Source organism: Bos indicus x Bos taurus, chromosome 22, assembly GCF_003369695.1.
Source record: "Bos indicus x Bos taurus breed Angus x Brahman F1 hybrid chromosome 22, Bos_hybrid_MaternalHap_v2.0, whole genome shotgun sequence".
In the NCBI taxonomy this organism is placed as follows: Eukaryota; Metazoa; Chordata; class Mammalia; order Artiodactyla; family Bovidae; genus Bos; species Bos indicus x Bos taurus.
In genome coordinates, this window is record NC_040097.1 from 18247704 (window position 1) to 18260609 (window position 12906).

Consider the following 12906-nt stretch of genomic DNA (forward strand, 5'->3'; position numbering starts at 1 on the left):
TTAAAAACCCATATAATATTATATATATTTCAAAACTTGAATTTAGATACACTTATCTCTAATGAGCCTAATAAAATAAGGTTCTTCTATATTGACAAATGACTTGTATCAATGACATTTTTGAAATAATGAAATTATTTTGAGATTATGAACTTTGAAATTATGAAAAAGAGAACAGCCATTTGAACTCATATAAGCTATCTTGATGAACGTAAAAGCATCAGGTGATACAAAGATTTATGTCTAAAATGCACTGAACATCAAGTACCTATTAAGATGAAATATCCATGCAAATAGAATAATACTGAGTAAATGAACATTTAAAGAGAGTTTGTTATGTTGCCAGGAAATGTGCTAAGGATTTTTCATATATTCTCAAAATACAACTGAGGTAATTATTATGCCTGAATTACTTTGACTTAAAGGACTTTCTCAAAGTCCCCCAGCTAGTAAAAGGCAGAAGTGCCATATAAATCTAGTTATACTATTAGCCATGACAACATAGTTTGATTAAGAAGAGTAGACTAAACTAAACTTCTAACAAAAGCCAACTTTGCAAGCTCTTCAGAAGTTTGGAAAACAATTTTAAGAAACCAAGAAAAATGGACAGTCAATCCCTAAATAATCACCCATGGTGGATTCATGTTGATGTATGGCAAAACCAATACAATACTGTAAAGTAATTAGCCTCCAATTAAGATAAATAAATTTAAATTAAAAAAAATTAAATTTAGCTTATTAATGATTCTTACCGGGGGTTAGAAGGAGAAGGTGGGTTCATTTCTTTCTGATAGTGACGGCCCTGGTTGACAGGCTGTAAAAGACAAAACATTTCTGAGACAATAATCAGCATAATGCTCTTTATGTATCATGCACTCTCACTACTTTAATTTTTTTCCTGAGAAACAACCTGCAAGAAGGTTTATTTTACGAAGAGTTGAAGGTTGTTTGGGAGATCCAGGAAGTAACAAAGTGGTATATGAGGGAAAGCAGAGGTTATTTTAATGGCCAGTCACTGGATTAGACAGCATCTATGGTGTAATTAAAGTTCATGTGTGGAATTCTCCTCTTTGTGGAGTTTTTACACTGCTAACAAAGGTTGCTCCTTTGTTAACAGTGTAAAAAAACCAAATGTCTCCTGGAACTAATGCTGCAGAGCAAATATCAGCAATAGACTGGAGACTCAGAGATATGGAATATACATATATTTATATCTCAATGTTATTAAATTTGCAAGGATAATATCTATTTTCATTATTAGATACAGCATATACATATATTTATATCCCAATGTTACTAAATTTGCAAGGACAATGGCTACTTTCATTTTTGGAACTGTACATATAAATCTTAGGTCAAGGCAGTCAGTTTCCCCTAGCATAAGAGAACCTCAAGCATTAATCACAGAACCGAAAGAACTGACTGATACCAATATTCAACAAAAATATGAAATCGGAATTTTCTCCTCCATAAGAAATCTTTAAGTTACTACCTTTTTCAAAACATCGCTAAACAACTACATTTCATGTAAGCCTTAAACACTTGCCTCCAACGCAACTCGATGTTTTTCCTTTGTTCTATAAAGGGAGAAAATTCCATTATATCTGATAGAATTCTTTTTGAACATCTCCTCAAAGTATTTCTTTTATGTGGTTAGCAACCATGTAATTCTAATATGAAAAGCAAAGAAAGCTGTGGTACATATACACAATGGAGTATTACTCAGCCATTAAAAAGAATACATTTGAATCAGTTCTAATGGGGTGGATGAAACTGGAGCCTATTATACAGAGTGAAGTAAGCCAGAAGGAAAAACATAAATACAGTATACTAACGCATATATATGGAATTTAGAAAGATGGTAACAATAACCCTGTGTACGAGACAGCAAAAGAGACACTGATGTATAGAACAGTCTTATGGACTCTGTGGGAGAGGGAGAGGGTGGGAAGATTTGGGAGAATGACATTGAAACATGTAAAATATCATGTAAGAAACGAGTTGCCAGTCCAGGTTCGATGCATGATACTGGATGCTTGGGGCTGGTGCACTGGGACGGCCCAGAGGGATGGTATGGGGAGGGAGGAGGGAGGAGGGTTCAGGATGGGGAACACATGTATACCTGTGGCGGATTCATTTTGATATTTGGCAAAACTAATACAATTATGTAAAATTTAAAAATAAAATAAAATAAAAAAAAAATTCTCATTTCATTACAATTTGGAATTTGGTATACATTTTTGAATTGCATTTGAAGGACTTCTGTTTTTTCCTTACTTAATGGGGTTGATGTTAAGGTTTTCTCAGCCATAATGTGGCCCCACAGTGTTGACCCCAGCTGAAGAAAACAGCGTGGCAATGATGCCTGTAGGTAAAAGGCACATATTCCTTATTTTCCACATATTCCTTAATTTAATGGGTCCTAAAATATTAATGACATGGGTGATGGGAATTCTTTAAACCGTCTTTCTCTATAAATAATCTCTTGGAAGTGTTTCTTTAAATCAAACACCCTGTCTGATAATCACAGTCAGTTAGCCTATCTGTGATGCACCATGAATTTAAATGTGCTCAGATACTTTGGTAATTGAACCAATATCAATACATCACCATTTCAGTAATAAGAAAAACAGCTGGGAGAACAGTAGAAGGAAAAACATATCATAAGACATATTTGATCTCACTGGAGAAATAAGACTTCCAGCATTCTGCAAGTAAAATTTAGTACTATGATTTAGGCTTTATTATTTCACAGCAAAAAAGGAATTAGTAAGCAAAGGGCCTAACAGGTTCTCTAGACCAACTCACAGTGGTGTAGAAATACTCCCAGTAATATATTCATTAGTATTCATCCAGAATTTCAGCTGTACTCAGGCCTCTACTGAATGGATCTCCACCTATTTACTTTTTGAAGAATTTAAATAACTCTCTAAGTATCACAGTTCTGCTATTCAGACAAATTTCCATTTTCCTAATTTTATGCTGTTAATTCTATTTTATACTGTCCCTACATTCTGGCCCCTAGTGGGGCCAGAATTTGAACCCATCCAATCTCATTCCTCATTTTCCCTCTTAATCAGTAAGTTGCAGGGCTTAATCTAGCTCAGAGGTTCACTTAAATCAGTAAATAAGTTTTGCAAAACAAATATGACAAACTCAGTTCAGTTAATGGCAGGAACTCCCTTCTTCCAAATGACTCACTCCACTCTCTGGAGAATAGAAATGGTTACAGAACGCTATTTGGTTTGTGACTGAGTTCTCACTTAGACGATACAGACTGCCCTTCCATGTTTGCTCATGTTTCTATAAAGCAGACACAATGATACAAGGAGTAAAAAAAATATACTAACAGAAAAGATTCACATTCAGTGATTTTTAAAGTGTAAGAAAACAGAGAAATAATCAGTGTAAACTTTTTGAAGTAATAAGGACTACTGACATGAATAGACAGAAAGGTAAATTTTAAAAATCCAGTTAAAAATAACTGCAAGGTGGTGGAACCAGGTCTGAATACCCAATTCTTTAACTTAATTTTTACTATTGAAAACTAAGTTTTTACCTGCAAATGTTTTATTCAATAGCTAATTTAAATTTAATAATAGCATATCATGGTAAAGCATTCTGACTCATACATGCAACTGTTAAAACTGACATAAACCCCAACTGCTAATGACTCTGTTGGGGAAGGATCCAAGTCTTGCTTTCAGGGGGGTACAATACAGAATTGGGTGGCCTCAGTTCCCTCTATGTACATGTCTTCTAATTTCATAATCACGTTCAGGGACAGGAATGGATTATGGCAATGACGCAGCTAAAAAACTCCTTTAAGATATTCCAGTTGCCATGACTTTGTTTTTAATGCTTTCTAAAGGCAGAGCTTTCACTTCAATAATGTCTTTTTGTTTTCCCGGCACACATCAGAATGGCCTAATTGTTTCTAACAGCTCTCTGAACATGATGGGGGTGGAGGCAGGGTAACAGATGAACTGTCTGAAGCCAAACATCCCCATCCACAAATGGAATAGATATGTTTCTGTACATGTGCAGCAGTAAATCATTTTCGACTACTTCTAGGTAGGGAACATTCCATGAAAGCACCAGTTAAAAAAAAAAGATCTTTTTTTTTATTTTGGAATTCAGCAATAAGCAGCACAGGAATAATAATGAACACCTATAAATGACCAGTCCATGGAATTCTCCAGGCCAGAATACTGGAGAGGGTAGCCTTTCCCTTCTCCAGGGGATCTTCCTAACCCAGGGATGGAACCCTGGTCTCCCGCCTTGCTTGCGGATTCTTTACCAGCTGAGCCACAGGGGAAGCCCTACAAATAACCAAGACAACAATAATAATAGTAGTAACCGATATTTATTGAGCACCTACTCTGTGTTAAATCCTTGTTGGACTTCCCTGGTGGCTCAGAACGTAAAGCATCTGCCTACAATGCAGGAGACCTGGGTTCAATCCCTGGGTTTGGAAGATCTCCTGGAGAAGGAAATGGCAACCCACTCCAGTAGTCTTACCTGGAAGATCCCATGGATGGAGGAGTCTGGTAGGCTACAGTCCGTGGGGTCGCAAAGAGTGGGACACAACTGAGTTACTTCACTTTTTCATTTTTTTCAATTTTTCACAATTCTATGAAATAGGATTAACAACTGCATCTAAAGGGGGAGGAATAGGACTCTGTAAGCATTTCTGTTCTCCAGAGCGTGGAGTGATCATTTGGAAGAAAGGAGTGTTAACCTAAGGTCATGCCAGTCAGGAAATAGTGGGGCCATAATTTGAACCCATCCAATCTCATTCCTCATTCTCCCTCTTAATCAGTAAGCTGCAGGGCTTAATCTAGCTCAGAGGTTTACTTAAATCAGTAAATAAGTTTTGCAAAACAAATATGACAAACTCAGTTCAGTTAATGGCAGGAAGAAAAAGTGGTCCTGAAATACATGTATTTGATATATGTAGGACTATCTCCTTACCATAAATTAAATTCATTTGATTTCATTCTTATGACATGTAACTATATATTTAAAATCAAAGAAAATGTTTTGCCACATTGCTAAATTTGGGACAACATAAGATAAAACAGACAATCCTCTAAGAACGAGAAAAGTTTATTTCATGAGGTGACTTTCATAGTCATTAAACACAGAACAACTCGCACGTTTTAATATTTTCTCCTGACAGCACAGATATTACACTGACTTCAATATTAGTTTTCGTATATCATTTCTATAGCGGTATAAAGAACAGCTTGCTCATCTGATTTATCTGCAGCTTAGCACAATCAACCACTTACTGTTTTTAGTTCAGGAAGATTAAAATAAAACTCATTATACCCAAAGAGAGCTAAGAAGTTAATGAATCTGTAGATCAGAAAAAAGTAAGACCTATTAACTAGAAAGAGCCTGAAATGCTAGTATATTACACATTGTACACATAGCAGCCAGCAACCATCATGTAAAACACTGATAACGTTTATGAGCCAAGGAATGGAACAGATCCTAGAAACTTGGGACCTTGTCCTCTGGGTGGCGCTGTTGCTATGCACTAGAGTCGGGAAAACACCACAGATGAAATGAACTGCCACCGAGCACAAGAAGCTCTGCTTTTCCATGATCAAGCTGCTAGACGTTTTGGGGTAAGGGAGAGAAGTGAAGGCTAAATTAAAGAACAGGAGATAAGATAATCCTGTCATGTTAAAAGGTAAAGGAAATATTTTTCTGTTGTTATGTTAAAACTATGAAAATGACAAAAAAATGTTGCAAGGTTAATCAAGACCATAAATAACTTGTCTGAGAACTTCACCATATGCTTGCAATTTTATTAAGTGCGTTTTGCCTCGTTTTTCTCCAAATATTATGCTCTGCAGTATGCCACGTTGATGGATGCATGCGACGATTTTTTTTTTTAAACAAGCTGAGGAGACTTATGTGCTTGATATTAGGTCACGGGAAATAACTTAGAGGAACAATGGCTTTGAGGCATCTGCTTACAAAGTATCACATGAGGCATGCTTTTCTTCAATTTAGATTAGAGGCGGGACACAGAAATAACAAAACACTGGAACAATGAGTTAAGTCAAGCTCTGAGGGGTCAGTCTGAATGCTAAGCTCACATCAAAACAGGCACACTAGAACCTCAGCCCACCCTTACAGCCTTCAGTGGTCACAAAAAGAGAAAATATCCTAGGAATCTTTTCTGATCACTCACGTGGTCCTTTGAGGAGAGCATCTTTGGGGGAGCAGCAAATTATAGTTAGTGTCAGCTCATTATGTGAGGCACTAAGCACACACACTCCGAGTACACAATCAGTTCCCACCATGCCCACACAATGAAGGGCCTCTACTATTCCCAGTTTATAGGTGATCATGCTAGCAAAAGGCAGAGCTGGGATTTGAGACCAGGTTGGCTGACAGAGTCTAAATTATTTTGGACGTCACTTTTTCCATTAACAGCTATTCCTCTTCCTGAAAAGGAACCGTATACCACATATACATACACACACAGACACACACACACTCCTCAAGACATAGCTTTATGTTCCTATCAATCAAAATCCTTCACCAAAATAAAATTCACTTAAGAATCCATTATAACTAATTCCTAGCTCTCTTCCAAAGGCTGCCTAGAGCCCAGTTTTTCAATAAATCTCACGAGGGCTACTCCTAACAGAACCCTCCAAAATTGATTACTTGCAGCCTGGTTTCCACAGAAGTTGAAAAGTATTGTTTTAATTGAATTTGGTTCTAAGTTAGAAACTTTGAAAAATTTGTCTGTCAAATGCCAATGGATTTCTCAGTAGGTTTGATTTATTTAGCAAGAGATGCCTACAAAAGCCAATTTGCTATGAGAAATATGGTTACATTTAATTACACTTTTAAACGATTAACTTATTATATCTAAACACTTTTTAAATAGTACATATTACTCTGAACTGCACAGATGCTGAGGAAAGCTGAGAAGCCAAAGCTTGTAGTAAACACAACAGACTTTACTAAAGACTTGTTTTACTCTCTGTAGGCTTCCTGGTTTGACTGCAATGTGTATGAAATCATTAAGTAAAGATGCCAAACTGAATGTGACCTGCCTAAATCTTCTTTAGAGGGAGATTTTTCCTTTTTGTGTGTATTTAATATCCATTTATTAAATCTTGAATGTAAAATACTACCAGCATCATTCAGGACTTATTTATGCAAAGTACAGCTGATGTTTATTTTGGAATTTTGATAAAACTACCTTACTTTAGAGTAAAAAAGGAATCTTTTCATATTATTGACTGATTTACTCAACCAAATAACAACAACCAGTGCTGACTGAGTGTGACCTCATGCTAGACCCTGTGCTCGGCACAGTCCTGCCTTCAAGGAGCTCACAACCAGGCTCGAGGGATGCTGATGACAGTGGTTACCTGATGTGGTAAGTGCTATCACCAAAGATATTGGGAGCCAGAGAAGAAAGAAAATAATTCTATGCAGGAGAAAGGGTTTCATGAAGATGGGACATTTGAGTTGGGCCTTCAAACACAGGAGTGTTCAAGGTATAGAAGAGGGAAGGAGGGTCTCCAGGCAGAGAAGAGGGTATGGGTAATGGCATCGCTAACAGAATGTGGACAAAAGGCAGGGCCAGGATGTGTGAGCTGCAGTGTAGCTGGAGTAAGCAGCAGTGTTGTTGGGTCAGGGGTGGGCAGTGATTATGAGGGAAGCAAAAAGTCATTTCAAGTCCTGTTTGAGGTGATGGAGAAAAAAAGGCACCAAGAGAAGGTAATCTTGTTAAAGGAGACAATTGGTTCTGCTCCTTTTCAGAACCTGGAATTCCTTTTCTCCTCTCTTTATGTGATGAGCTTACACTCATTCTCGAATCCTGGCTTACCTGCAGCCTTCTCTGTGAAAACATCCCTGAAACCAACAAGTAGAATTAATTATTCCCTCGCACGTGTTCCCTCCTCTCTTTATGTTATTATCATTCTCTTGTTATCATAATAATGGTATCTTGTTATCACTCTCTTACAGTGAGCTGTTTATCTCCAATATGGTGAGTATCTCAAGACTTTTCAGTTCAGTTCAGTTGGTCAGTCATGTCCAACTCTTTGTGACCCCATGGACCGTAGCACACCAGGCCTCCCTGTCCATCACCAACGCCTGGAGTTTACTCAAACTCATGTCCATTAAGTCAGTGATGCCATCCAACCATCTCATCCTCTGTCATCCCCTTCTCTCACCTTCACTCTCCCAGCATCAGGGTCTTTTCAAATGAGTCAGCTTTTCGCATCAGGTGGCCAAAGTATTAGAGTTTCAGCTTCAACATCAGTCCTTCTGATGAACACTCAGGACTGATCTCCTTTAGGATGGACTGGTTGGATCTCCTTGCAGTCCAAGGGACTCTCAAGAGTCTTCTCCAACACCACAGTTCAAAAGCATTAATTCTTTGGCACTCAGCTTTCCTGTCCAACTCTCACATCCATACACGACCACTGGAAAAACCATAGCCTTGACTAGACAGACCTTTGTTGACAAAGTAATGTCTCTGCTTTTGAATATGCTCTCTAGGTTGGTCGCAACTTTCCTTCCAAGGAGCAAGCGTCTTTTAATTTCATGGCTGCAGTCACCATCTGCAGTGATTTTGGAGTCCCCAAAAGTAAAGTCTGCCACTGTTTCCACTGTTTCTCCATTTATTTGCCATGAAGTGATGGGACCAGATGCCATGATCTTAGTTTTCTGAATGTTGAGCTTTAAGCCAACTTTTTCACTCTCCTCTTTCACTTTCATCTAGAGGCACTTTAGTTCTTCTTCACTTTCTGCCATAAGGGTGGTGTCATCTGCATATTTGAGGTTATTGATATTTCTCCTGGCAATCTTGATTCCAGCTTGTGCTTATTCCAGCCCAGTGTTTCTCATGATGTACTCTACATATAAGTTAAATAAGCAGGGTGACAATATACAGTTTTGACATATTCCTTTTTCTATTTGGAACCAGTCTGCTGTTCCCTGTCCAGCTCTAACTGTTGCTTCCTGACCTGCATACAGATTTCTCAAGAGGCAGGTCAGGTGGTCTGGTATTTCCATCTCTTTCAGAATTTTCCAGTTTATTGTAATCCACACAGTCAAAGGCTTTGGCATAGTCAACAAAGTAGAAATAGATGTTTTGCTGGAACTGTCTTGCTTTTTCAGTGATCCAGTGGATGTTGGCCAAGGGCAGACAGACTGAAAACCACCTCACAGAAAACTAACCAATCTACTCACACGGACCACAGCCTTGTCTAACTCAATGAAACTATGAGCCATGCCGTGCAGGGCCACCCAAGGCGGACGGGTCATGGTGGAGAGTTCTCACAAAATGTGGTCCACCGGAGAAGGGAATGGCAAACCACTTCAGCATTTTTGCCTTAAGAACCCCATGAATAGTATGAACAGTATCTCTAGGGTGAGTAAAGACTTTTTTGTATCCCCAGCACAATCCACAGAAGATTGTACCACTCAAAAAAAATGTGGGATGAATTAATGTGGGACAGACAAGCTAGGCTGCGGTGAGTGTTAGCATGGAGATAATCCTGGCTCTTGTGACGGAAAGGAAGCTACCTCTCTCAGTGAGCCTGGAGAAGGATTACAGAAGGCTTTGGAGCTGAGTCTTAAGAGATAAACTGGTACAAGGTACAAGGATGCGTAAAACTGCCTTTAGCGGATTACCACTGGGATTAAAGCATGGAGAGAAAGGTGGAGAGCAGTGAGAGATGATCCTGGAGAGAGGGACAGGTCTCAGATCATGGTGGGGGGACTGTGTATGCCAGGATAAAGAGGCAATGAGGAGTTACAAAAGGGCTTCATGTAGGGATGAGATCACATCAGATGTGGTCTTTAGAGAGACAGCCAGCATGAATAATAATGACAACTAATCTTAATTTATTAATTGCTTATCATGTCTCAGACACAGTGCCATGTGTTTGACAAGGTCACAGCTTGGATGTGAACCTTGGCGATTTGACTTCAGAGCCTATGCTCCTAACCACCACGCTATAGTGCTTGGATTGCAGGCACCTTAGTATTAGGAAATTGATGAGGGAATTTGGATAAGAAATGAAATACCAAAGCTATGGTATTAGATGAAGGAAAGTGAAGTCACTCAGTCGTGTCCTACTCTTTGAGACCCCATGGACTGTAACCTGCCAGGCTCCTCCATCCATGGGATTTTCCAGGCAAGAATACTGGATTGTATTGCTATTTCCTTCTCCAGGGGATTTTCCCGACCCAGGGATCAAACCCGGGTCTCCCACACTGCAGGCAGACTCTTTACTGTCTGGGCCACTTTTGATGTGAGCATGGTATTAGATAGGGAGGGTTAAGAGGTAAAAAGGAGAGGGGATTCTCAGGATTTGATGACCAATTGGGTGTGGTAAATGAAGGGGTGGGAGAAGTGGAGACGTCTTTCAAATTTCTGGTTTGAGTGTCAGTGTGGAGGATCAGTGTGGAGGATGGTGCCATCACTGTGACATAAGAAAAGCAGGATATCACTGTGATGAAGTTATGTCTTCTTCCACTGCTTCTTTTTCATTGCCCTGGTACAACTTCTAAAAAGAAAATTATGAGCTCCCAGAAAAGACCATAGTAGTTCTTGTAAATTGCTCTATTTAGACTCTATACGAGCAACAAGATGCAGAATTCATTAAGGAATGCAATTTTCCATTTGTTGATAGTTTCAATATTGAAATAGACTGAGTTTGATGGAATAATAAATATATCTTACAAATACCAAAGGTAGGTTTTTTCAATTATTTTCTCTGTCTAAAAAAATAGACTGTTTTCAATTTCTCATTTGGTCAAATAGAGGGGTTATTAAGTTTATTACCAATGGTTATTTTCAGCTGTAGACTTTTAGAGTGAAGTAGTTGTGATGCATGGGGACTTCAGCCCTTGCCACAACAGGACAGTGATGGGGACATGGTATCCTGGGCAACTGAGAGTTCAGCCTTTTCAGTCTTGAATAATCACTTTCCAGCTTGCCCTTTGTAATGCTGGGTCTCTGAGCTACTTCATGACAGAATGGGTTTGTTCAGGAGGCCACTATTCTCTTTGTTACTATGGTTTAAATGGCTGCTAAGAAATATTTTATAAGAAAGGCAGTATTTCAATTCCACTGTAAATTGCATTGGCAAAAATCTGCAACTTACTCTTCTGTTCTTAGCTCTGGCTATCAGGATACTCTGAGTAACCAGTACACAGGGGTATGTTTTTCTGGGTGGGTAGGTACTCTCTGGGACCATGGTTGCTTGGTGTGTTATGTATGCTTGATCATCCAGTTTAATGAAAGCACAGCTAAATAAGGCAAGACCAACTTGGACGGTGGTCAAGGTGGTAAAAAGAACACTAAAGAAAAACTAATATAATTGCCCCCACCACCCCTAATCCTTAGAACCAATTTGTATTTCTCATCTGTGATTTGGAAGTTCTCTCCAGAGTAGAAATCTCAACTTCTGCTAGATATTCATAGCACTCAGTTGACAATTAAGTCACATATCAAGAAGTCCTTATCATGGAGGCTAGAAGCTTAGAATTGAGAGTCATGCCAAACTAGTTCTGTGTCACTCTACTCAAGAGTCTGTTTTCTCATCTGAAAATGGGAACTCAATAGTGCTTACCACATAGGATAGCAGCAAGGAGTAGTGAGAAACACAAGGCCTAGTGTCAGGGCCTCTGAGATTTCTAAGAGCTACAAAGAAGGTGGAGATCCGGAAAAAAAAAAATTACTTTAAAATAGAAAATGAAAATTGAAAAATTGATATTTAACTCAATACTTAAAACATAGCTTATCCACTGTTAACTACACTTAAACTAACCTTTATGTAATTTTATATAAGCATGAACCAAAGGTGCACAGTTTTATATTTCCTTTTAAAAATTGTCTGGTAAAAAACTATATTTACTACTGGATTTGAAAGTACATTTTAATATGTTTGATCTGATGTTGAATGTAGCATTATAAGTAAATGTTTGTTCGGTCTATGGAGATCTTAAATGCTTTTAGGTCTTAAAGAAATGGCAGCTCTAATTGCCATTATTATAATCATGATTTTATTCTTCTGCCCCATGACATTTCTTAGACTGTTCTGTGAATGTTTCTGCCTTGTCTTTTCAATTAAACCATAAGATCCATGAGGATTGTACTGAAGAATAGACACAGTAAAATCACTGGGCTTTGTTCTGGGCTCTACCACTGAGCAGGTGTGGAAGCTTGAGTCCAGAATTTAGTTACTTCAACTGAAAAACAGGCAGACTGTGGCCTGCTTCAGGTCGCCTGCTAGTCTATAGAAAAAATGAAGGGCTGCATTTAAGAGTGCTTTAACCGTATAAACATACAGGATAGTATAAGATGCTGAAGCACTTGCAATGCCTCTCATGGCCAGAGACACAGGGAGGAGTCAGCAAAAATCCGGTGACTTCCAAAAACGTTTTTTCTGCCACTGTATCCAAGCCATACTTGGTTTAGCTATAGTCTCTTCCTTTTTGTTCATTCATTTAACGGATAGTTTTAAAACACATATTGAGCCTGTTCTATGTGCCAGGGCTTGTGCTAGGGAGCTGAGAATGCAATGAAATACCTAGAGTCTATAGTAAAATTATTCTTTTTCTTTCATTTTCATGTAGGGTTTTATATCTCACCACACAATTAACATACATTATCTGAAGGTGCAAACTAAGTCACTTTAGTAGTGACACTTTGCAACCCCATGCACTGAAGCCTGCCAGGCTACTCTGTCCATTGGGTTCTCCAGGCAAGAATATGGAGTGGGTTGCCAGGGCCTTCTCCAGGTGATCTTCCCGACCCAGGAATCGAACCTAGATCTCCCGCACTGCAGGCAAGATTCTTTATCGTTTGAGTCACCAGGGAAACCCATTATCTGAAGATAAATAAAATAA

At 38.6% G+C, this 12906-nt stretch overlaps 1 protein-coding gene across 6 annotated transcripts in view; it reads right to left on the minus strand.

The window, feature by feature from the left end:
* The window catches only part of C22H3orf67 (chromosome 22 C3orf67 homolog), a 267751-nt gene that overhangs the window by 61638 nt on the left and 193207 nt on the right, over positions 1-12906 (minus strand). For all 6 annotated transcript variants that reach the window (XM_027523123.1, XM_027523121.1, XM_027523120.1 and 3 more), the window contains one exon: positions 753-814. In XM_027523123.1, the coding sequence (XP_027378924.1) occupies positions 753-814 (62 nt within the window). The remainder of the gene's footprint in view (positions 1-752; positions 815-12906) is intronic.